At 39.0% G+C, this 27275-nt stretch overlaps 1 protein-coding gene across 1 annotated transcript in view; it reads left to right on the top strand.

Moving 5' to 3' along the window:
* Positions 1–26277, top strand: part of LOC107729195 (xylosyltransferase 1-like) — a 58198-nt gene extending 31921 nt beyond the window's left edge. The window contains exons 2-11 of the mRNA XM_016539626.1: positions 334–862; positions 4546–4718; positions 6761–6963; positions 13646–13726; positions 13863–14079; positions 14993–15169; positions 19182–19447; positions 22132–22327; positions 23143–23476; positions 25742–26277. Of these exons, the coding sequence (XP_016395112.1) occupies positions 334–862; positions 4546–4718; positions 6761–6963; positions 13646–13726; positions 13863–14079; positions 14993–15169; positions 19182–19447; positions 22132–22327; positions 23143–23476; positions 25742–26064 (2499 nt within the window). The 3' untranslated portion in view covers positions 26065–26277. The remainder of the gene's footprint in view (positions 1–333; positions 863–4545; positions 4719–6760; positions 6964–13645; positions 13727–13862; positions 14080–14992; positions 15170–19181; positions 19448–22131; positions 22328–23142; positions 23477–25741) is intronic.
* The last annotated feature ends 998 nt before the right edge of the window (positions 26278–27275 follow it).

Here is a 27275-nt window from a genome sequence, read left to right as displayed (position 1 = left end):
ATTGGAATGTGGTTGCTAAGGTGTTCTGAGAGACTGCTAGCTTGTTGATATGCAGTTGCTAGGGTGTCCTACGTGGTTGATAGGAGGTTGCTTAGTGACCCAAGTCAAAAGAGCCCATCTCCAGGTCTCTGATATTCTCTGTGATTCCTTCAATGTAAAACTATTAGATTTTTGTTTACCCATTATATTGTTCAACCAAAAAAAAAAAGTAAAAGACATTTTATGTCTGATTGCTTGTAAAAGTAATTGAGGTATCATACTTGATGGTGTGATATTGATGTTCTCTTGGTAGCAGCCAGCTACTGATTTTGTCTGTTTGTCTTCATGTTTCAGGACGGCTACTACTCGCACCGGCCCAAGGAGAAAGTCCGCGTGGACAGCAACAATGAGAACTCTGTTCCCAAAGACTTTGAGAATATAGACAACAGTAATTTCGGGGCACGTTCGCTGACTCAGAGACACTCACCCGGCGAGCACAAACAAGGCCTTCTGGAGAAGGCGCATGCGCAGCAAAGCCTGAGCAAGAACTCCAATGAGGTCATTCAGAATCAGTATGCACAGAATAAAGGTGGCTTTAATCAGACGCGCACCGAGCTTCAGCGGGGGGCCGATCCCACCCTCCGTCCACAGCAATCCCAGCAGCACCGGCACCACCTTCAGCAGGCCAAGCGATCGGCCACGCCCACCGCCGACATCAAGTACGATCAGCCGCCCAAATGCGAGATCAGTGGCAAAGAGGCGATCTCCGCCCTTTCTCGTGCCAAGACCAAGGAGTGCCGGCAGCAGATAGCAGAGGTTTACTGCCGCCACAAAGAACGCCAGCTCATGCCCGAGAAGGTCACCCGTTACTGCCCCGCAGAGGGTGAGTAGACTCTTGACACTGCATACTCTATGTTAAAGACCTCATAAAATCAAAATGGGAATTTTGTGACTTTTAGTCTATTTATTAGCTTTGAAACCTTCACTAGTGGACAAATTATCTTCAAGTTCACATGAAATAAAAATTACAGCTGCCTGTCTGAGAAATGCATGTTATTGATCTTATTGTGAATGATTGTTTCATGTGTTTAATTTCAAATAATTTTTTGATCTATAATATTAATCAAAATGTTAAAACTTGAAATTTAAAAATGTCCTTTTTAAATAGGAAGTACATCACCACAGGAGAGAAAACTGTGCTTGTCAGGTCTTTAACTCAATGTCCTGATGTTTTCTTTTGGGATAAGGACTGATTATAATCATCAACCTGCACTGGCATGAAAGGAGACATTAGCTGGAGTTTATGGGAATTTAAGATAAATAATGCTCAAAATAATGATGGTTTTCCCAAATTAATTGCCATCCTGTCTTTGGAGGTTTATGGAAGTAGCGCATTAAGAGTCACAGGGCTGGTAACAGACATTCACAGCACTTGTAATTATAATCAGAGACAGGCTGGAAATGAGTCATGATGTTTTCTTTTGGGATAAGGACTGATTATAATCATCAACCTGCACTGGCATGAAAGGAGACATTAGCTGGAGTTTATGGGAATTTAAGATAAATAATGCTCAAAATAATGATGGTTTTCCCAAATTAATTGCCATCCTGTCTTTGGAGGTTTATGGAAGTAGCGCATTAAGAGTCACAGGGCTGGTAACAGACATTCACAGCACTTGTAATTATAATCAGAGACAGGCTGGAAATGAGATTCTGGATTTCCGCACAAGGTTAGACGGATGTAATTGCTGTACAGTGTCTTCCCGCCCCCCGTCTCCATCTCCCATAGCTGACTACAGAAAACATATTCATGCAATTATGCAGTGCTCAGTCATCTGCACACAAATCAGGGCTGTGGATGCTTTCAAATAGAACAGTGACAGATCTTCTCAAGGCTCAGAGCCTCTGCCCAGAGAAACTTCCGGAAGCCAGAATGGGTTTTGACAGGCATCACCACAGAGACATGAGTCTGGGACATGCGGAGGTTGTAAGGGGGTGGGGTGGGGCATGAACGCATCTATTTCCCGCAAGTACAGTAGACCGAACAAGCCACAAGGATAGTGTTCGTATGTATTTATAAACTGTAATTGCATTATGCGGTAACAGACGAAGTCTTTAATGGCAAACACGTGAGTGGTTTGCCACAGTTGTGGCAATTAGCACAGAAGCAACTTAAATTTGAAACAAATGGCAGGTTTTTAATGAATGTTGTTGGATGAATGAGTTTCAAATGTGGTCCATACTGTCAGTCATGTGGTCCCACAAGGAATTTTTAACACTGTTGACTGTTGAGGGAAATCTGCAGAATAGATTTACAGAACTGAGAGTGCTAAACTCAGTGGCCCATCTTGGCTGCTTGTTACTTGAATGGAGAAATGGAGAAAGCTGTTTTATGAAATTTACTTTTCTGAAATCTGACTTCTGTGGAAAACTCTATTCTGACCGGTCCAGTTATTACGATGCATTCTCTAGAGTTAAAAAAAGCAATGTTTCTAAACAGAAGTTGAGATTTTTTTAACTGAAAGGTAGGATGTCCATTCCTACAGCTACCATATTGAAAGTTGCAGTATCTCCCATTCATTTTTCTATTTTTTTTTCTTTTCTTTTCCTACTCCTTAAACTCTTTGTATATTTGCTCTGCTCCACTCTGCTCTGTGAGATTTATATTGTTACCTCGTTAAGCAATAACACTTTTTTCCTCTAAATACTGTATACACTACTGTTCAAAAGTTTGGGGTCAGTATGATATTTTTTTTTTTTTAAAGAAATTAATACTTTTATTCAGCAAGGATGCATTAAATTGGTTAGTAGTGATAGTAAACATTTATAATGTTACAGAAGATTTCTATTTCAAATAAATGCTGTTCTTTTGAAGTTTCTATTAATCAAAGAATCAATAAAATAAAATATCCCATTTTCCATGAAAATATTAAGCAGCACAGTTGTTTCCATCCCACTTACATATTACAGTGTTGACTGCATTTTTGATCAAATAAATGCACCCTTGGTAAGCATAAGAGACTTCTTTCAAAAATTTTTTTAAAAAGTCATACCGACCCCAAACTTTTAAACAGTAGTAGATTTTATAACAAAGTCTATTAAGACTGTGTTTAAGTTGCAGCGAATTCTTGCATTGTGGGCAGTTGCCGTGTCATCCTCGTGATAGAGTGGTATCGGAAAGATCTTGGCGCGAGAGGCAACACAGATGCTCCAACTTTGAAAAAGCTCACTGCTTCAGGCGAAATCACACAACTCTGTTTCTGTTCCTAAACGTTAGCATACTCTTATAGCAGGACCAGTGTTTCACTGAGAACACAAAGGAAATGCAGTGAAACACAGGGATAGATGATGGTCAGGCCTTAAAGACAGAGGACACTGAGGGGTTAAGATGGTGTAATTGCTTTTAATAAAGGACCTTAATGCCTTTCCCAGCCTCCACCCATCCAGTGACGGCCATGTTCTCCCTGAGGGCCAGGAGCGGTGACTTCTCCTGCCCCCGTTCAGGCTCCATCACAGGGTCTGGGAGGCCGGTGCACTTTGAGACAGTAACGACAGGCTCGGCCCTCAGATTATAGTCATTACCCCTCATGGCCCATGTCTTCAGTCAGCATGGCCTTGCGCCAAAACATAGTGCCTTCAGTGTAATTTTATATGAGCATTTAAAATTAACCTCATGGCCTGTAATGAGTAATTCAGCTTGCCCTTCTTTAGAAGTGGCAGGCTATACCATGACATGGAGAGAGAGGCAGTCTGCCACGTATTTATTTTGTGGGCATTTTTAGAAAGCCACAAACGACCAAGGCTCAGCCCTTGTGGTCTGCGCCAAGCTATTTGTGAGTGCTGAATGTATGTCCGAAGGAAGGAGGGGATGGTGTCTTATATCAGCCATTGTGGAGATGGTATCAGTGAAACACTTATAGGCCAATAAGTGATCATGTGGTGGATCCCTGCGGTTCTGGATTCCGGCATTACAGCAGTGTCTCGGATGGATTGAGGTACCCTCAACTCGGTTTAAGTGTTACAAAGGCTTGTCTGTTTCATCTGGACCATTGAGGGACACTCTCCATTTTTTTTTAATAGACTAAAATAATCTCTAAAAACATGGAAAGCATTGTTTATATGCACAATATGTTTGTGTAAGCTGTGATGCATTATTTTCAGAGTTCTAGAAGGCTCAAAAGAACAACGTTTAATTGATCTTTTGTAACATTGTGTTTTTACTGTTACTTTTGATGTTTAATGCATCAAATTAATTAAAAAGTGTTCTTCTTTTTTTCTTTTTCAAAAAAGAAAAAAAATACTCATCCCACACTTTTGAATGGTAAGTGACTATCAATGAAAGGAATAAATTGCAGTTTTTGCCAAACTAATTAAATGTGTATTTGTGTATGATTAGAAAACAACATGCCCTCATAAACATAAAAATGCCCCTGAAAACCAGCGGCAGGGTGCAAATATTAACCTTAAGTTAATTTCTGGCAACTGACAATATGTTTTAAGTTTAGATGTGGCTAATTTAGTCTTGAGTCCATTGTGGCTCATGAATGTGTGTATGTGTTTGTGCAGGCAAAGTGAATATGAATGTGCAGTGGGAGGACGACTCTATGGAGACTGTTCCTGCGGTACCGGTGCGGATAGCCTTCATATTGGTGGTCCACGGACGGGCCTCACGCCAGGTGCAGCGTCTCTTCAAGGCCATATACCACACGTCTCATTTCTACTACATTCATGTGGACCAGGTATGTCTTCAGCACCCATCCAGTTTTATAAATATTACCTATCTATCTAAGAATATTCTGAAATGACTGAACAGCAGGAGAATAGTTGTGGGGTTGTTAGTATGTTAACTATATAAAATAGAAAAAATTTAATACATTGAAAAATGTTTATATAAAATGAATATATAAAAACTATTTGAACTCACTCATTAACTAATCCATTGTTGGGTGAATAGTTGACCATGTCTAAGAGCAATAGTGGGGGATGGAAGAAGAGAGGGTAAACAGTGGGCTCCATACCCTCCATTCACTCAGTAAGCTGTTTCAAAAGCCTGATGGAGGATTATTAAAGAGCCATACTTCAGTGTCTTTCACACCATTTACTCTCCCAGCTTGGCAAGTGATAGAGTGTGAACATGAAAGGCTGTTTGTTCTCTCACACACACACACACACACACGCACATAATGGTGCAATCCCCCTCCCTTAATTACACACATACAAAAATACACTTAATGAGCTACTTGAATTTATGGCAGGAATGCGTAGGGTGAGTACGCTGTCTTGTAATTTCAAAAGAGCAGGATAAAGAGCTGCTTTTCAATCAGTCCATCATCGTGGAGACAAGCTTTATGACTCCATAAAACGAGCAGAGGAAAAGAGAGAAGTTAAAGGTTGGGTGGTATAACACAGAAAACACACAGGGAATCAAAGTCTGTGATGTGCATATCTCAAAAAGAACATAGTGCTTCACACTCGCATGCCAAATTCGTCACTTTTTCGCCAAAAAATACTTTTTTAGCATTTGTGTAATGTTTTCTAGTAAAATAACTAAACATCCCCAAAACAAGATATGTAAACTTGAGAAATAAGATTTTGTTAGATCAGTAGATCTCAACCCTTTTTACTCCAAGGCCCCCCTCCTCTCCGAATCAATACTGCAAGCCCCCCCCAAAAAAATTTTTTTGCAAAAATGTCACTGAAGATATTCTATACAACTTAAAAGTACATAAAGCTCAATTATACAGTAACTTTAACAAATAAGCACAAGTCACCCTGCCATATCAAACAAGACCACAGGGAGATGCCAAAGGACTGCATATAAACTACTATACGGATCCATTCAGAATCACTAAACACACCAAAACACAAATGAAAAAATTCTGATTGTGTGGAAACTCAGCGATCTGAAGGCAGCTCGACTTCATCAGTGAATAATTCCTCTGTCAGAACACGTGATCGTGTCTGTGACTCTGTTTAGAGCATCTGATGCCCATATGTACATAAACACCACGGATCCTCACAAACTCACAAACACGCATATTGGATATGTATCAGTCGATTTTGGTTATTTAATTGTGCATTTATTTTGTTTAGATTAACTTTTTAATTTTTTAACTAATTGTGTTTAATTAGATTAAAAGGTAATCTTTAAAAACTAATAATTTAATAGTTTAGTGTAATCTTTAGCAAAATTTTAAAATGAATATAATTTTCATATTGTACATTACAATCTTGTGATGCTTAAATTCACTTGATTGATTTGAATTTTTAGTGTTTTATTTTTTTTATTTAGACAAAATAATATTGAATATTAATATTGCATATTTATTGGTCATAACTTCAAAGTAATTGTTGGCTATTGGATTGAATTTTAATATCTGTGCATCCCTACTAAATGTTCTTAGATTTGTTTCAAACTTTTTACCAATGGGTTAAGAAAAGTCAATTTAATTTGATTTAATTCTTTGAAAACAAGTCCTATAATATATTGTGCAATTTTGCTTTTCAAGTAAAAGTCTGGAAAACCAGAAACCAAAAACACACAAATTCACTGACTAAGAAAATGTTGCAGTGTACACACATTACAGGAAACTTTGTGCCACCTAACCGTTTGAAAAAGCCTCATCCACTTCATTCAATCAGTTTTTCCCCACAAGGTGCCCTTAGTGGATGGTCAGACTTTGTTTATCTGATAATAACACTGGTCACGTTTGACTGACTGATCCCAGATAAAGTTCTCAGGCTCCAAATTAACCAGAGCCTGTCTTTTTTCACCGGGCAGCGATCCAACTACCTGCACAGGCAGATGGTGGCTCTAGCTCGCCAGTATCCTAACGTCCGGGTCACACCGTGGCGCATGTCTACGATATGGGGTGGTGCCAGTCTGCTTACCATGTATCTGCAGAGCATGAAGGACCTGCTTGCCATGCGAGATTGGTCCTGGGATTTCTTCATCAACCTGAGTGCTGCCGATTACCCAATCAGGTGAGTCATCATTATCTCGCATTACTCCACTTTTGACTGATTATTCTGTTGATATCATTTGCATTGCTTGGATTGTCATTGTTTTCTCTCAGGAATGATTCAAGTTTATTGGTTGCCACAGAGAGCAATTGAGTTAACACCTGACTATAGCATTTATCTGTGGTTCTGCTGGGAGATTAGTTCCAAGCAATGTCACAATTTAGTTTAGCAGGGGATTATGGGTAATTGTGATCACCATTGGCTGTTTGATCTGGTGTCAACAAGCTTGATGGTTCATAGAACTGTTAAGGGATTACATCTACGCATCTTGTGGAGATTGTACTTGTTTATTCTGAATTAGCTCAATTTAATATTGACAAAGCCCCACAACACAATAAAAAAAAACAAGGAACTTGAAGATATTGAACTTAAAGGGGCTCTGAAATTAAATGAGAGCTTGTGGACTTTATTTATGTAAAATAAAGAGATTAAATAAAGAGATTGTGAATATTAGAAAGTAGCTGCGCCAGAAAGTGATGCATAGTTTTTCAAATATATTTAAAAAATGACTATATAGAGAGAGAGATAGAGAGAAAGGGATATATATATATATATATATATATTTGGAATAATATTATTATTAATGTTTGTGTTATAGTAACAGAATCCTCATTGCAGCCATCTTAAAATTCTAAATAAGCAACTAACAAGAAGTAATAAAAATTATTACTACTGGTATTATTATTATTATTATTATTATTATTATGTGGTTCAAATTGTATATTGAACATAAAATAAAAACATATAATATGAAAACATTTGTTCATAATCAGTTTGTTTTGATATTTTTCAGTTTTTTTAAAGTCCACTATTTTTCTTTCCCAAATATTCTTCACATTTAAAAAAATAAAATGCCCCAGTATTCCAGTATCTCATCACATTACCTGTAACTCAATGTGGCAGTTCTGTCTGTAAGCCGAACTGTGTCTGAAAATTTGAATTATCACCATGATAAATGCCATTAGCGTGCATAACTCTTCAGTCCATAATGAGAGCAAGATGAGAGGTAGAGTAACCCAGCTACTCCCCCGGCTACAATCAATATTACAGCCATGTCATTTTCTGCAGCCCTCAGAAATCAGGGTGTTAGAGATCGATACAGCCATGTGATGAATTCTGGCCTGTCCCGCGCAGCCGTTCAAGGTTAATCCTGCCTCTCTATCACTCCGTCGCACGCCACACCTCCAGACCAGAGAGGAAAGTTAGCTATGAGCCAAAACCCCTTTAAAGCGGAACATCAAAGAAAAATAAAATCATTCTTTTCATCTCAAGCTCGGAGTAGGGTTCAGGTGCAAGCTATAAGTAGTCTGTCAGGGTGTGTGTGTGTGTAGTGCAGTGATGTAGTTGCTATCATTTGTATTATACTGTGTAGAAACACCATTTCTCTAAAACATGAGGACAAATCGGTCCATTAAGGAGTCCGATCCGGCTCCTCCGGTTGTGTTGATGGAGACTTATTTCTCAGTCCACTATCACAACAGAAACATCAGCAGAGAGGAAGCTGTGAGGAAAATAAATTCAACAAAAGATATGTTGAAGACAGTGTGAAGTCCACAGCATGAAAAAGTATGTTTATATAAGTATGCTTATGCACTCTTAATGAAGGGTTGCTACCACAAAGCATTGTTCTGTTTCTGTCTATCTGTGGCATTGAAGTGAATAGAGTGCAACAGTGCCTGCCCACTTGTTTAGCGGCAATGGTTCCGGAAGTATTTTTCCCATTCAAGTCTTTATATGAACCAAACCAACCAGCTATAAGATGAACTTTGATTTGAAGCAAAGAAACATCTGAAAACAGGACAAAAAGACAAAGGTACAAAGATGGCATGAATGCATTTAATTGATTTAATGAGGGAATACTGAAAAATATAAATATCCATTTGCTTTTAATTTATGTAGACAAGACAAAATAGGTAGCATTTCAATATCTGTGCATCCTCTCTAAGTTCTTAGATTTATGCTTAAAACATTTTTGCCAATGGGGCAAGAGAATTACAGTTTAATTAAATACATTTTTTTTTTAATATTTCCTGATATCTTGTGCAATTTTACTTCTCATGCAAAGTGATTTTATTTTCCAGGGGGGTATTCCAGAAAGCAGATTATGTGACATACGGTATGTTTAAGGGTACGGTACGGTACGTAAGTAGATAAACTGAGCATTCAGTTCCAAAAACTGAGGTAACGTTCAGGGTATGTAAGTAGACATAGCAACTTACTCTCTGAACATAACCTACTCCCAGACGCATTTTTGGAACCAGCATACCTCAAGTAAGCAAGGTTTGGGTTAATCAACCAAGAGTTCAGGGTATATGTGACGGTAAGTTAACCTTGCTTTCTGGAGTACACCCCTGCTGTTTAGATATTTATATACAACAATATTTTATATTTATTGCAAAATATGCATATTAAACATGCAAATATTTATGTAGTTTGAGAGTGTAGGGAAACTGACTACATAATTCACAGTGCATCGTGGGAGTGGGCTGGCACTAAAATGCTCTTTTGGTGTAGTTTCTAAAGTAATTTTGGCATAGTTATATATTCCTCGATTGGTGGAGGTTTCTCTGCATAATCGTGGGTCATGTATATTTTACCAGGGTTTTCTGCTGTTGAACACAATTATTTAAAAAATAAGTTGAAATAATGCTTGCTGATGGCTTCAACAAAAGCATGTACCATCGATTAACAACCATATAGCTCACCGTACATCAGTCTGTAAAGGTTTGTAAGTTATTGTTAATTCCCCTATGGAGAACCCAACTTTTTTACTTCCGGAACCCGACTGTTGCACTCCAGTGCTGTAGGTGAAAGATTGGATTGGACAAAAGTGAGCACAGACTGATAGATCAAGTGGGCGAAGCCTGTTTGGACTCCATTAGACCTAATCTCAATTTGGCTAGAAAGACTTGAAGGGTTATCTTCCTGGCGTTGAATGTGTTTCTCACTCTTGCAACCAATGACCTTTGACAGACGAAGCGAGTGTGAGACAGGAAGTGAGGTGAGAGACAGACAGAGGGAAATAGAAACAAAGCCACAGACAATGTTCAACTGCACGCCTGCCTTCAGTGTGTTTGCAGAAGGTTGACTTTTAGAGACACTGCAGACTGCGTTCAGCTTCATAGCAGCTGCTCCCATTACCGGCTAATTGCGTATGACAGTGTGTGTTAGAGGTCCTGGGAGGATGTCTTCAGTCTTGGCCTTCCTAAAGACCTGTGCACAGCCCTTTTGCAGAACGCTTTGTCCGCATGTCGTGACTGCGGTGCTGAGGGAGGTGCGGTACCTGTGTCTGGTGACTTAGCTGCTTATTTTCCCCTCTAATTCCCTCCTGATGTCCGTCCTTCTGCATGGATGCCTGTGAAAGGGGCTCTCTGCTCTATAGGCGAGCCTGGACGCCAGGGGTGGAGGGCTCTGTTACACAGTGGCTTTGTTGCGAGCGCCAGGCTCTTTTCTTCTATTTATCAGCACCATCTTGCTCTTTTTCTCCAGCCCTGTTTTTAAGTCAGCGCAGCTGTATTTATGGCCTTTTCATGAAGAGAGAAAAGGAGAAAACAATGAGTCTGGACTCTGTTGTTCTCCTCTTCCCATGTGGTCACATGGGCTCCATGACGCCCTCTTTTGGAACGGAGAAGCTCTACAGACCGTTAGAATTAAATACTAGCTTACTAAGTACTATGCAGTATATACTGTATTTAATATATATCCTATATTCAGGTTACTATATGAAAAATTGTAAAAACCATTTCAAATTCAGTTATTGAAAATAAATACAAATGTGACCCTGGAGCACAAAACCAGTCTTAAGTCGCTGGGGTATATTTGTAGCAATAGCCAAAAATACATTGTATGGGTCAAAATGATAGATTTTTCTTTTTATATATATATATATATATACACCTTGTTACGTGTACTGCGTTAGGCTAACCGAGACTTGTCATTTGCACTTATATATTGTTGCTCTTTTGTTAGTTTTGACTGCTTTTATTGTCCTCATTTGTAAGTCGCTTTGGATAAAAGCGTCTGCTAAATGACTAAATGTAAATGTAAATGCTATAAATAGTGTATTCACATTACTAAATGAAAAAAATAGTATGCAGTATGCATACTTGAGAATGTTCATAATTCATGTCTAACTGTAATTTGCATATTGTGTTATGATTGGTCTTCTTGCATTTATTTGCATTCTTATAGGTGATTATTTGTTTTATATTATAATTTTTTTGCTTATGCAGTGTGCAATAAACATTTCAAATTGTATTATGCTATATTGAAGTCACATTAACTCACTGTTGCATTCAGTTATTTCAAAAAAATGTTTCATTTTTATTTTTTCAGTTTTCATTCTTCATTCATTTTTCGCAGTCTGGTTTAAAAAGGGGTTCAAAAAAGATATAATTTGCTTCCAGTTCATTCATCACCATTGAGATCCAGTTGGGCACATTGCATTATGGTATACAGTATTCCTCTTGATGTGCTCTGGTTGCATTCTGTGCATTGTAGCAGGTCATCCAAGTATTCAGTGCCCAGAGAAAATTTGCATACCATGAAGAGACCTCAAAAATTACGCGTAAACATCCCCTCTGTCTCTCTCTTTCTCCTGCTCCCTCCCACTCGGACTGATGCTCATTATTATTGCACAGATTTGACAGCACTGCAGTCATATTTCAAATCTCGCTGGTAGCTCGGTTACAGAATACAGCACTCTAATAGCCTGAGGTCTGAGTTTAGCCAGCGCAGGGAGTGACTGGCAGCTGTACATGCGCTGAGCACTGGAGCAGGCTTTCATTTCAAATGCTACCCTGGGTTTCCAGTGCTGATCTTTGGCAAACAGGAAGACACTGTAGGTCAGAGTGCATTTGTGTGTTTTGATCTATTTACCACAGCAGTTAAACATTTAATGTGGCTGTATAACAAATGATGATATAGTGTCTTAAGCTATTGAAACTTAAGAGACGTGTGAGATAATGTAGGTGTGTGATTGACGTGTGCGGCTGTAGGCATGTAGACGACATCATGCAAGTGATGACGGGATGACGGAGCGTTTACTATGGAGCTAAAAATCACATGCAAGCATCAACAAATTCACCTCAGCTATTTTAACTGTTTGGTTGCAGACAAACATTTGTTGCCTTCTTTTTGACACATAATAGGAGACAGTTTTCTTCTTCACTTTTTTTTTTTTTTTGCAATTACCAACCAATCCTAGTTAATTTTAGCATATAGGACTAAAACTTACTGACTTTGCACATAAAAGGTATAACAATTTCCTTTTTTTTTTCTGACCTTGTTACACTTGTATGTATGACTGGCCTACAAAAAATTGCTTGTAAATTTCTTGTTTTGCTATATTGTTGCTATATATTGGATTTAATCTTTTTATCAACTTGTTTTCTTTCAAATAGCACAAGTTTTGTATTTGTTGTTGTTTTCAACTGATGGCCTTATGATCTGAGCTTATGCACCACATTTGTGGGTTGAACATTGCCAAAGTTATCCACAAAAAAATACTTTTTCCGCAATCCGTTCCAAAAAGAAAAAAAAAACCTGTGCTAATTGAAAGAAAACAAGTTGACAAAAAGATAGAATCTAAGATTTTGTAATCATAAAGCATAATGAGAGACTTACAAGACATTTTTAAAGGCTGGTCATTTTTGACTGGGAACACCAAATTAGGTAAATGATTTTCACCACCGTACAAGGGTTAAAATTTGTAAGCTTTATAAGAAGTGAATTATTAAGGTTATAATAAGAATTTAAAAGTAAAATATAATGGTACAGCACCTTTAACATTGAATTATCTCATTGACTTTCATTGCAAGAATGTTCGCAAATACTATCTAACAGTAATTTGCCAACTTTATTGCGATTCTTGTTCATAGTCAAGGCTAGTAACCAAAAAGTTGCTGGTTTGATCCCCAAAAATGTGAGCTATGACTGCTGTTCCTTTGAGCAAGCCAAACTCCACTTTCCCTGGTATTGCGATAAATAAAGACTTTAGGTAACACTTTACTTGAAGGGGTGTGCATAAGACTGACTTGACACCTTCATAATCATGACATGACACATGTCATGAATATGAAGGAGGTTTTATGCATGTTTATGACAACTGTCATTAAGTGTCATTCGCTCAGTTATGTCATTTTTAATGCAAAAATTACATCCATGACACTTAATGACAGTTGTCATAAACATGCATAAAACCTCCTTCATATTCATGACATGTGTCATGTCATGATTATGTAGGTGTCATGTCATGATTATGAAGGTGTCATGTCAGTCTTATGCACACCCCTTCAAGTAAAGTGTAACCAGACTTTATTATTATTTTTATCTTTAGTGTGAAGTTCTTTCCTCTGTACCAGAAGCCTGCAGTGAAAAAAACTAATGTGCGAGAGGAGTGTATATGGGGAAAACTGACTACAGACGTTCAGGCAATGTATTGTGACAGGCGGTGAAACAGGGCAGCTGGCATTAGGGGCGGAATCTGGCTCTGTATGTGAGCTTGGACTCACCCAGAATCCCTCATGCTCCGCGCTCATTTACACTGTGGCTCATTAGCCTGATTTGCAAACTCTCTGTTACTCTTTCTCTCCGTCACTTGTTTTCTGGTTTCTCTTCCAACATTTTTTCAATGTCTCCTCAGGACCAATGATCAGCTGGTGGCCTTCCTGTCCAAATACAGAGATATGAATTTCATCAAGTCCCACGGGAGAGATAACGCTCGGTGAGTGCTGACGTGTGATCACGCTGATGGCTTATGGTGCCCAAGACACTCAAACGCGTGCCAGTCGCACAGAAGGGTGCCTTTTATAACAGATAAAAATACATTTGTAATTTGCATTGTTGATAATTGCCAACAGATTCATCAGAAAACAAGGTTTGGACCGGCTTTTCTTTGAGTGTGACACCCATATGTGGCGGCTTGGAGACAGAAAAATTCCAGAAGGCATATCCGTGGATGGAGGCTCTGACTGGTTTCTGTTGAACCGAATTTTCGTGGAGTATGTCATCAACTCTCAAGATGACCTTGTGACCAACATGAAACGTTTCTACGCGTACACACTCTTACCTGCGGAGGTGAGACCCCAAAATAATGCAAAATGAATGTTAAAGAAGTAAAAATGTGTTGTTTTCCCGCAAAAATTATCTAAATATCCTTAAAACAATGAAAATGTACTTGCCTGAATAAGACATTTAGAGAATGTATATTGTATTACATTTATTATTGGATTTTCTTATTTTGAACAAATCTAAATCAATTTATGAGTTTGGTTTAAGTTTAAAACAAGAAAAAAATGGGGTAAGAAAACTTATGTATATTATTCTTATATTCATGATAATATTATATATTCAAGATATATTCTCTGAAAAAAAATTATCTTACACAATTTTCTCTGTAAATTAGATTTATCTTGTTTTAAGGATATTTAGATATTTTTTCCTACAAAAACAAGACAATAATAATGATCAAGAAAATGACTTTGCACAATATTACAAGGATTCTGCTACATTAATTCACTAGATTGGCGTTTCATTAATATTTCTCACTTATTCATGAGTTTGAAGTTTACGATGATAAATTGAGTAAATTTCCAAAAAGCGAGATGAATTTGCATAGTTATATTTGCTCATTTGCATTGTGTATTTGCTCATTTGAAATGACTGTCAATGTGTTAGTTTTAATGAATGGCTTTTTGCCGTGCTGCAGCGAAATTGGATTCTTCGCTCTGTCTAGGTCTAGTTATTCACCGCTGAGATATTGGATATTGTGGCTTGAGAAGGCAGTTGGCTCTTTTTTACTGATGTAGACATTTAACACACTAGACCTCCTGACAGGGCCATTCTGTAAGACACCCATCTTCGTTTTATCAGATGTCATTATTCTGTTTCAACCTCTTAGTCATCTATTTGCTTCTCTTTCTCTTCACCTCTCACCGTCCCTTCCTATTTATCATCCTCCTCCTCCCCGATCCTCTCTCTGTCTTCACAGTCGTTCTTCCACACGGTTCTGGAGAACAGCCCGCACTGCGAGAGCATAGTGGACAACAACCTTCGTATCACTAACTGGAATCGAAAGCTGGGCTGCAAGTGTCAATACAAGCACATCGTGGACTGGTGCGGCTGCTCGCCGAACGACTTCAAGCCCTCCGACCTGCCCCGTTTCCAGGTGAGCATCTCGTACCCTTTCCGCGATGCTCTCAGCCCTCTCGGTGTCTGACTGTATCGGTGCAGCCGGCGCTAACAGGAACAGTTCAATGAACCCGATCAGTAGTTAAACACTTTTAAAGCCTTTTCCGTCACAGCGCTGACCTCACGCCTCAAGGAGACCCATGCCGCGTCCTGTTTAGTCTGAATAAGCACAATAGGCCTTTAATTTACCTTAAACCAACACCTAATAGTGTGAGACCAGCTCTCCAGTCAGTAGCGATTTCAGTCAAGATTAGAAATCCAATGAGACGCAACTAAAGGAAAGCCTTGCTAACTCGTGCCTACACAGGGGATCTGTAATTAACTCTGGCCGGCAGAAAAGGACGATGAGGGATCAATTGTGAGGCGGTCTCTCATCAAAAGGATTCTGGTAGTGAGTCTAGTATAGTGGAATGAGGCTGTGGAGCTTGACCGCAGCAGCCAGTTCCCTTCTCTCCCCCCTACCTTTGGTCTGGAAGTCTCTCATTAGCCTCAAGTACAGAGTCAATCTTAACGTGGTCATGCCCGACCCCGGTGACTCACTCTCTCTACTGTAAACGGAGCTACAGACCCAGTCGAAATGAGTTTAAAAGTTGATTTTGGCTGTGGAGCTTGCCCCCAGCAGCCAGTTCCCTTCTCTCCCCCCTACCTTTGGTCTGGAAGTCTCTCATTAGCCTCAAGTACAGAGTCAATCTTAACGTGGTCATGCCCGACCCCGGTGACTCACTCTCTCTCTACTGTAAACGAAGCTACAGACCCAGTCGAAATGAGTTTAAAAGTTGATTTTCACATAGCTGGCTGTGCTTTGTTTTCCATTCTGCTGCAACCGAACTGCAGCTTTGCATTTTCTCTCTAGGCCTGTTTTTCTCCATGTCGTGTTGCTTGCGGTATGGTTTCACATTAAACGATGCAGCGGTCTGTTCGGCAGGCCGTTTCCTCATAAACTCCCTACTGTGCGCTTGTGTGCCAAACCATGACATCATCACCGTCTGCCACATCAGGCAGCTTTTGCCACTTGCTCGCTTTTTTCAAAGCCAACCAGCTGATGAAGACCCTTTTTTTTTACCCATTTAACCACAATGGTTAATCTTGATGTTCATATATTCAAATGAAAGTACAATTTCTCTAATTTTTAAGTTATTTTGGCCCTGTTTTATTTATAGCTAGTTTTTCCTGTTCTGAATAAGGGCTGAAAATCCAGCACAATCATCTGCGTATTTCGAGCATCGCTAAATGTTTACAGCCACAACCGCTCTACATAATGGAGTCCTTTCACAGAGCCTGCGGTTAACTCATTCAGGCCTGTGCTGGGGAAAGGGTCTGCGAGTGTTTAGCGGGTCATTATCACTGAAGGCATGACCATATTGAGTATTGAGTAATTATTCTGTGACAATACCTCCTTTCTCACAGACAGCTCTGAAGAAAAAGGGCAATGGGAGAGGAAGGGAGGCTTGAAATGTGCCATGGCAGTTCAGTTTTTATCCAGGCATTTCTCACCCCTCACCCTAGAGAGGTCCAAACCATATAAAAGAGCTTCCTCGACATGCCTCTCCAAATCACTTTATTATATTTCTTATGCTTTCTCTCTTTCTCACGTGTTCTTTGCCTTCTGTAACTGTAATAGCTGAATTCTGTTTAAAGGGATAGTTCACCCAAAAATGATACTTCTGTCATTTACTCACCCTTGTGTCATTCCAACCCTCTATGACTTTCTCTTTTTTTTTGAGGAGCACAAAAGGAAATATTTTAAAGGGTTAGTTCACCCAAAAATGAAAATTAGCTTGTGTTTTACTTACCCTCGAAGCATCCTAGGTGTATATGACTTTCTTCTTTCAGACGAATCCAGTCGGAGTTATATTAAAAATTGTCCTGGCTATTCCAAGCTTTATCATTGCAGTCAGCGGGTGTTGCAGTTGAACAGTCCACAAGTCGTAAAATAAAGCGCTTGCATTCATAATAAAAACACAGACTGCTCCGGGGGATGAATAAAGGTCTTCTGTAGCGAATCCATGAGTTTTTGTAAGAAAAATATCCATATTTCAAACGTAATAAACACTTTTCTCTCACTTCCGTTATCTATCATACGCGGATCCGTTCCGGCGGAAGGCGTATGACGTATGCGCAGCGCGCGCCTCTGAGATATGCTAGTCTCGCGAGTTTGTTTAATAGGAGCAAAGGAAGCAAAGTTTCCTTACTTTAGCAAAGGAAAACCAGTCTCCTCTTGGTTTATATCGAAATCCTCTGACATTTTTCTTTGCAAATCTTCGGTTTGTACTTCTAATTCGTGACCGGCGTTTTGTTTTGTTCTCTCTCCGCATTCGTCACTAATCACGCAACGCCGCGCGTCTTACGTCATCCGCCGGAACTGCTTCAGTGTATGACAGTCAGCGGAAGTGAGAGAAAAGTATTTATTACGTTTGAAATATGGATATTTTTCTTACAAAAAAGAAATCTGCGGCACGTTTTATTATGAATGCAAGCGCTTTATTTGATGACTTGTGGACTGTTCAACTGCAACACCCGCTGACTGCAATGACAGAGCTTGGAATAGCCAGGACAATTTTTAATATAACTCCGACTGGATTTGTCTGAAAGAAGAAAGTTATATAAACCTAGGATGCTTCGAGGGTAAAACACAAGCTAATTTTCATTTTTGGGTGAACTAACCCTCTAAAGAATTGTACAGTTTGCTCTTTTCTATGCAATTATAATAAAAAGAATTGTTGCAAAGAGTTGCGACGTCCTATTTTCACAATTTTCAAATAAATACATCAATCCAGTTTAACAGTCTGAATGATTTATGAATCAGTCTTTTGAATCAGATCTTTCCAATGAATCACTTGATTTAGTTCATAGTAGACCTTAGTTCACTGCTAAATGGAATTTAACAACAGTTTTTACAGTGGCACACACTGTATAAAAGTTCTAGATCACATAATTTTCACAACTCGCAACTTTCACCATTGTTTTATGGAGTTTCTGATTACTGTAAGTCTACACCGTGTCTATACTGGATGCGGCGCGAAGTGACACGACAAATCCCTGACAGTAAACTGATGCCTCGTTCTATTTATGACGTACTGACACAAAGTTCAAATGATTTGCAATGGTCGCTTTGTGGCTTCCAGTGTAGACAGACGGTACTACAGCACGGTACGACATGACAACTGTCGCATCTGGTGTAGGCACGGTGTAAGTTTTTTTTTCTCAGAAAGACGTTTTGTCAGCTGAAAAATCGATATGTTGTTAAATAACAGTGCAATCTCTTGAACGCACTGCATTTCTATCCCTCACAGCCTTGTTTTCATTCCTGTCGAAATGTTGGCACTACCCTGGCTACAGCCTATTACCGGTTTAAATTATTTGTTTATAAATCACACTGATCATGTTCTTCTGAACTTTCTCTTTAGTGTTGCATGGAATAAAGAAAGTCATATGGGGTTGGAAAGCCATGAAGATGAGTAAATGATGACAGAATCTTAATTTTGGGGAATTTTCATTCCTTTCATGACTCGTGTTTTGATTTTTCCATCTTCTAGGACGGTCTCCTGAAAGATGTCTGTCAGGGGTCTGATGTAGCCTGAAAACTATTTCAAGCATGAAGATTTTTGATATTTTTGGTTCTTCACAGATGTTGTCCTTCTTATCTGTTTTACGTTACATATGTTAGTCTGCGGGGAGGCGAGGTGGATGTGAATAAAAAGCAACACCACCGTTTCATACCAGAGATATGCCACTTTGATTCTGATTTTTTGCCGTCAATTATCTCTGGAGAATTTCCGTATCTGATTCTTTTAGCTTGTTCCCCCTTCTAGCACATCATACTGGATGGTGTGCCACGCTTTTCAGTTTTCAGTCGCTTCTCTCTGTCACTATCTCTCTTTCTCTTCCTGCTTCTCACAGTCTCAGCAGGCTGTCTTGTCTCTCAGCGTCTCTTTGTCTTCACACTCACGCTCTCTATTTCTTTCTCTCTCTGTCTTTGTCTCCATCAGCAAACCACCAGGCCCACATTCTTCGCAAGGAAGTTTGAAGCCAGTGTAAATCAAGAGATAGTGAATCAGCTGGACGTCTTCCTGTTCGGGAGTATGCCCCAGGGCACGCTGGGTCTCAAGGCCTACTGGGAGAATGTTTTTGATGAAGCGGATGGTATTCACAGCCTGTCCGACGCGCATCTCACTCACTATCATGCCTTCGCCCGATTGGGTCTGGCACGGACTGCCAACTCATTACAGGGTGACACCAGTGACAACAGCTGCAGGTCAGTACACAGTATATTGCATTTTTCCTTGAAGTGCAAAATGAGTTGTCAGGATTTGCTCTTTGCGTTTAGGTGATCTAAATCTATTGTTTTGACTTGTTTGGGGTTTGCCATTGGCTTTTGTTGAATGGAAAAGAGCAGCTTGCACCTTTCTGAAAATCCGTGGGTTTACGTCAGGACACAGATTTTACACTGGAAATCGTGAGACGACTTAAATCGCTGGATGGTAATTGAATGATGATGAATTCATACTCTGCAATCAATAATTCATAATTGCACATTATAGTCGACTCAAACCGTTTTTTAATTCTCATTGCAAGAGAACTTGTTTTTAATGTAGTTTATCTTATTTTACCTTCAATAGGGTTGCTCATAGTTTTCAAGGATTTCCAGATGACATCTCATTGGCTAGATTCTAACAAGTGACAGATAAATTTGCACCAAAATTACAAAGAATCTGATTGGATGCACAGCTTTTGACGTTGTCGAGAAAAAAATGTGAAATATTGTAGTAAAGTTCATTTTCAATCGTTTTTAAAAGTGATTTTAAAATTATAGATCATTTAATCAATAATATTAAATACTACACCCTCATTTTGATTATATATTTATAATAAATATAGTAAAGAATTGGTATTTCATTTAATGCATTTTTAGCCCAGTGTTTTAATACATTTTGACTATTAATTTGGTTTAATTTACTGTTAATTTTATTTTAACAATAATTTAATTAGTTGATTTTATTACTGTTGTACTCCATTAAAACCCATTAATATTTCTCCATTAAAACCTCCATAAATATGTTTGGACTATGAAATATTTCAGAGATTACTTTTGACTTTGAATTTCACTTAAGTAATGATTCTGCAATGATTCTAGATCATCCTTTCTGATTGGCATCCCACCAATCACTGCTCTAAATAAATGATATTGTTTAAAACATCATTTCATTTCAAGTGCATTGTTCCTCTAACATTTGTGTGTCCATGTTTTTGTTTATGTGGGTTTTTCATAGTAATAATTATGTTTTGTTTATAACCGTATGTATATTGGCATTCTGGCTGTTCTGAAAGCTAAAGAAGTGCACACTCATTTGTGCTGTCTGCCGAGGGAAGCGCGGCTTTGTTTGATCTCACTCGCAGCAGATCTGAAGTTCCTCAGCTGTCCAAACATCTGTCATTACTGAGATAGAGAAGAGAGAGAGAGACGGACGGACAGAGCCGAGAGAGTTTGTCAGTCTGGCTGCTGTGTTTATGTGTTTATCAGTGCAGTAATGCCTGGCGTCGCTGCTGTTTCTGTGCGAGGAGTGCGCTGGCGCATTTAGACAAGTGAGCCACAGTATTTGGACCCTGCAGTATTTGGACTCATCAACACAAGGAGGCGGTTGTTGCTGGTGGGGGTTGGGTGGTGGCGCTCAGGGTCTGCGAGTGAGGCAGCGCTCTGTTTTTCGCAGGCCTCTGTGACATCAGCGGTGAGAGGCTGAGGTGGGCTGCTTGAATAGCTGCTCTGTTAGTCCCTGCATGCTGCCCACCTCCTGCAGTGACAGAGGATGGGGGAGGAGGAGGTGGGGGGTGCAGGTTACTGGTGTAAATATTTGCTGTTCTGCTTGTCAGGCAAGCGGTGCTGGAATGGAGCACCTCCAGCCTGTGCTGGAATACTGATGAGCGGCGGAGATCGCCGTGAGAGCAGCCATCCGCTCCGCATGGCCACCTGTGTCTCTATCAGCTCCTGCTGCTCCTCCTTCTGTCTGTCTGTCTGAGTGTCTCACAGCCCAGCGCTTCTCTCACTTCTCTACAACCTCACGTCTAGAGAAAATAAACTTCACTCAGAATACAAAACTATTGGTTTGGTTGCTCAGAAGTTTTTTCAGGGGTTTTTTTGCGGTGAAGAGCTTGTTAACAAAGCCAGAAGAAATGATGAAATACTGAAGACAATTACTAGTTGAATAACTGGTCTTAAGGAAGTTCTGTGTTGGTTTTTACAGTGCAAACTGTCTTAACAGTTTATAAAAAAATATACACTACCGTTCAAATCTTTGGGGTCAGTAAGATGTTTGTCTTTGGGGTATGTTTTTTTAAATAAGTCTCTTATGCTCACCAAGGCATTTATTTGATCAAAAATACAGTAAAAACAGTAATATTGTGAAATATTATTCGTTTAAAAAAAATGCAGCCATTACTTCCGTCTTAAGTGTCACATGATCCTTCAGAAATCATTATAATATGCTGATGTGGTGCACAGTGAACAATTTTGAAAACAATTGCACTGCTTATTGTTTTTGTGGAAATCATGTTTTGTTTTTTTAAGAAGGGAAACTTTTTTCTTTTGAAACTTTATACATCTCTTTACTCTAACCTTTGATCAATTTAATGCATTGTTAAAGAATAAAAGTATTAGATTATTTCAAAAGACCCCAAGCTAATGAAAAGTAGTGTCTATGTGGGAATCTATGTGGGAATATGTAATGTTGAGTCAAAATCAGTCTTTTGTCAAAAATAGTCAAGAATATATTTTTTCAAAAAATGCAAAATGCTTATATATCATTACCAGTAAGAAATAATATTTTTTTTTAATTCCCCAATGAATACGCCATTGGCAAATGTGGCAGAAGTTAATTTGGCACCCTAAATGCAAGGGTTGTGAATTATTAAATGAGGGTTAAATGACTTCTTTTGTGCCTTTAGGTATTTTGCCATGGGACATCCTGTGTCTGTCCACATCTACTTCCTGTCTGATGAGTTCCAGGGATACCTGGTCAGGCATCATGCCACCAACCTGGCGACCAGCAGACTGGAAACCCTGGAGACCTGGGTCATGCCCAAACAGTTCTTCAAGTTCACCAATCCACCCAATACCTTCAACAGACTGCAGTTTGCAGAGGTTAGTAAACTCACGGTATTACAATACACACACGTACACATACTGGAGAGGAAATGTTTGTGTGTATTCTGATAGTTAAGGGATGATGGGTAGCACATTTATGTATTTTCTGTTTGTCATTTTTATTCATGAACTGTCATCGTGCAGTTTTTCATAAATAAAAGTTTTAAGACAATGTTTATTTTCTTCTGGCTCACTGCAGTAGAAATGTATTGGCAGTCTATAGGTGCAGAATCGCCCCCGCAGTACCCTCAGAATGTATTCATTGCTAAGAAAATTGACCTCTGAATATTATTGGCAATCTTACACTGCTGCACATTGTGCTTGACATACTCCTTTAAACAACCAATAATTCAGGCGTTCTTCATTGATTTGGGTGTATTATTGACATGTCAAAGTCTAGACCCTGAATATAAGACGACCGCGTTTTTTCAGATGTATTTCCAAGAAAAAAAAACATCGTCTTATATTCGGGACAATACGGTATTTTTACTGTATTTTCATCAAATGAATGCAGCCTTCGTAAGCTTAAGAGACTTTTTTCTTTTTTTAAATAAAAAATTTACTGACCCCAAACTTTTGAAAAGTAGTGTATGTGTATGTGATTGTTGAATCATTTATTTAAAAGTGACTTTAATATCATTCATTTTCATGTTAAACGATATCCAGAGTGAATGAGAACATTGGTTTGTGTCAATAAAGAGGTACTTGAGCCTTACTCACGGGGCTGTGAATGTACGTTAGGATAAAAGATTGGGCTGCTCTTGACTTCCTTATTAATTATCTGTTCTTTGTTGTTTTATCTCAATCATCAGATTGGAACAGACTGGGATGCTAAGGAAAGGATATTCCGGAACTTTGGGAATCTGATGGGACCCATGGACGAGCCTGTGGGAATGCAGAAATGGGGGAAAGGGTCAAATGCGACCGTGACTGTGGTGTGGATTGACCCCACCAATGTCATCGCTGCCACCTACGACATCCTGATCGACGCCAGTGCTGAGTTCACTCACTACAGGCCTCCGCTGAACCTGCCCCTGCGGCCCGGCATGTGGACCGTACGTGTGCTGCACCACTGGAGCCCTGTGGCAGAGACACGCTTTCTCATCACTCCCCTTACCCACCACAAACACCTGCCTATACGCCACGGTGAGAGTTACACTGTAGACTGAAGATGACATGACTCACGAACGAATCATTCTCTTGAACCGCTTCTTTTTGATGATTCAGTGGAACTGATTCCAAAGTGTGAGAATCTTCAGTGGGGTAAAAATGTGAGTTGGGAGACATGATAGATCATTTTGATCATTTGAACAAAACAGTTCCCTAAAATGAATTCAACTTTTTAACGCTACTCTTTACAACCGTGTTCTTATTGTTATTAAATTAACTAAAATGAACTATTTAATATTATAACTGTTTAATTTAATTTCATATTAACTAATAAACTATTTAATATATATTGAAAATACTTTTTGTCAAATTAAATAATGCTAAAATATAATAACATAAATAATAGATGAAAATGTAAACTTAAAAAAAGATTTAAATTAGAAAGTTTTCCTTGGCAATAGCTGAAATAAAATAAGTTGAAGTTGAACTAATATTATTTACTAATACTAAAATAAAATGTAAATTAAATGTAAAAAAAAAAAAAAAAAAACATATAAATGACATACTGTAACAAAATATAATAGTAACAAAAAATGTGGTCTAAACTGGCCATCGTGGTATAGAATATCACTGGAGAAAATGCTCTGTGTTTGAAGCTTTGATTATGCGATCTTGCAAGCTCATATATTTAAAGCAGAATGAGAAATGCTCCTTCCTCCAGATGTAATGACTAATCCTCTTGCATTTTGGGGTTTTTTTTTTTTTTTTGAAGACCATAGTCTGACACTATGGTACGCTGTATATTAAACTGCCTCAACCTTTCAGGTCATCCCACCCACCCCCATTTTCAAAGGCACTTTCTGCCTTCACGTCTAGCTCTGTGCCTGGGCCGCTTGGTTGCCTATATATAGCCCCAGCTCACAGTCACGAATGAGTAATACACCAAGCCGGGTCACCTTTCATTGGAATAAACTCCAAAAGACTACTGTGCAGGGGCCGCGATTGGTATCTCTAGCCCATTAGGGACATTTCGAAATAAGTGTGGTGTGCGGTCATCAGCAGATCTGTCCTCAAAACGCTCCTAATGAGGGAGAGCTTGTGATTGCGTTTCGGTGGGCGGGTGATAAACACACGTGATTTACCAGACTGTCATATGATTAATGTCTACAGCAGGCACCGAGTCCTTTTGCGCGCCGTGCCTCTGCAGCCAAATTATGTGTTTATGCGGCCCAGGTCGGGCAGCACGCTGTAAGCAACGACGCTAGCCTATCCATGCACTTCCTATGAGCGTGAAATGGCATGTTCTGGAAAGGAGGTGGGGGAACCTGGAGAGAGGGGTCAGGACAAGACACAGAGGGTGATCTGTGAAGGGCAGCTGGAGAGAGAAGTGTGAGGAGCCCCAGGAATTCACAGCTTTACCTCCAGGGCCGACGTGTCCATCCTTACAGCTAAATGGGCTGTTTTTAGCCGTCTGATGTTAGATCATGTGATGCAGGCTAGTGGTCTAGATTATATGTGAAGATGTGTTTAATATTTAAACTAAAAGTATAGATATTTTATGCCATTTTGATAGAGGTTTTGTAAAATCCTAGCTGTACAGTTTTTTTTTTCATGCCCTCAAAAAGAGACTAAATATATTAAAACTAAAACTACTCCGTAAATGTTGTTACAGCATAAAGCATCTTGTGTCTGGAGACTCGACATCTTTTTTCATCATCTTTCTTAGAAATCTTCTGTAACATTATAAATGTCTTTACTGTCACTTTTATTCAAATAAATGTGTCTTTGTGGAATATTTAATTAAAAGAAAAACTAATAAAAATAACTAAAGCAAATAACAGAATTACTAAAACATAAACTAAATTTAAAAAATAAAAAAAGCTAATTCAAAATAATTCTAAAATAACATTGGATTATATGTAAAGATTTTTACCCACACAAATAATAATCTCGTCAATACAAGACCAATAACCTCCCATCCACCAGCTCAACACACAAACTCAGCACTAACAAAACTTAAAGCTAATGTGGATGTTACATAGGTTCTCCTAACTTAGTTAACCAACATCAACTTTAAAGTTCATTCCGCAAATATAAATCTACAAGCAACAGCTCCCATAACTGGAGAAAATGCAAAAAGTCCTTGAGTCGTCTTATTTTCCCAAAAAAGTGAAATCAGGGAGACTGTTCTTTATTTTTCATGTCTAAAAATGTCAAATTTTCCAGCAAATTCAGTCATAATTCTGGTTTCGCTTTGCTTGCATTAAGTCCTTGTGTGTGTTTTTTTTCTTCTCCTCACAGAGGATGCTTTAAGAACTCACAACGGGCCGGCCAAGAACAGCTACATGGAGCAGAGTTTCCATGGCCTGAACCCCATCCTCAACATCCCGGTGCACCTGGGTCAGGTCGAAGCGGCCGAACACAACGCAGAGCTTACGGGCTCCGAGCTTGAGCGCTGGGTGGACAGTCTAGTGGGCGAGGTGTGGTCAGCTGTGGACGTGTGTTCAACAGGCCCCAGTGGCTGTCCAGTCATGCAGACTTGCAGGGAAACGGTGTGGAGCTCTCTCAGCCCAGACCCAAAGTCCCAGCTCGGCCCAACCAAAACCAACGGACAAATCAGGTAGCAGCATTCACTGCCCTGAAGAACCCGCCTTTTTCATTCCTTAGGCCATTTTGTTTTTATTATTTATTTTCCAGCATCGCTCATGTGAATATGAGCAAAACGGCCCTCTTTCAAACGCAAGACACAGGGCCTCGAAAGTGTACGCTGGGAAGTTTTTGATGATTTTTGTTTTTTTTTATGTGTTCCCTCTCAAACTCTTGAGTGCTCTAGTGATGTGAGTGCTGTCAGGCTTCTCTATATTTTATTTATTTTAATTACTGTGATTGAATCTTTGTCAACTGGAAGCAGCAGGTGATGTCTAAGCTGAATGCTGGGATTGGGATATTAAGCACAGAATGGACCTTAACACTGGTTGTAAGACCAAAAGGGATGTTTGTATACTAAACCTCTATATTTAAAAGCAAACACACTTGCACCTAACATAAATGATAGGAGTGTTTTTCGACCTTTACCTTATTAAAACTAGTGTTTCAAATCGTATATATAACTGTCCATTGCACAACATTGTGTTTCTTTTAAATGCTTCCATTTTTATAAGGCTTTCACTGAATCAAATGCAGTCAAACAGGCATTTAAATCCTTCAGACTCCCCTAATAAAGTCTCCTATTTAGTTTTAATAAGTTATTGGTTGAAAAACATCTGTTTTTAATAAAAACTGAGCTTTTGACAAGTGAAAGAGATCCAGTGTCGCGCAAGATGCCAGCCTCCACAGAATTCTATGACCTTTGGAGGCAAAGAGGTAGCAGTTAGTTAGTCTGTTCAAAAATGTGTCACTCTTCTGTATAATCAAAATGGCCTTTTTGGTTATACTTTTGTAGTAATGGTAGCTACAATTAATAAAAAGGACAAATAATTGGTGGTTGCATGTGTGTCAAGCTAGCAGGCTGGTCGATTATCAGTATGCTAAGCTGGCAGGATAAATATTTAGTGGTAGGCTAAATGCTAACAGCCTTATAGGCTAGACTAGAGATATGCAAAGATAGTGGGCCGGATAGCTTTCAAGCTAACAGAGAACAGAACAGGAAATGTCTAATTTGAGCATTTTTAGATTTAGTTATATAATGTGATATATACTACCATTCAAAAGTTTGAGGTCAGTAATATTTTTTTTTAAGTCTCTTATTCTCACCAAGGCTACATTTATTTGATCAAAAATACAGTAAAAACAGTAATATTATGAAATACTGCAAATTTAAAAAAATAAAATCTAT

The sequence above is a fragment of the Sinocyclocheilus rhinocerous genome, unplaced genomic scaffold, assembly GCF_001515625.1.
Source record: "Sinocyclocheilus rhinocerous isolate Xijiao unplaced genomic scaffold, SAMN03320098_v1.1 scaffold1029, whole genome shotgun sequence".
Classification (NCBI taxonomy): Eukaryota; Metazoa; Chordata; class Actinopteri; order Cypriniformes; family Cyprinidae; genus Sinocyclocheilus; species Sinocyclocheilus rhinocerous.
This window is presented reverse-complemented; position numbering and strand designations above follow the sequence as displayed.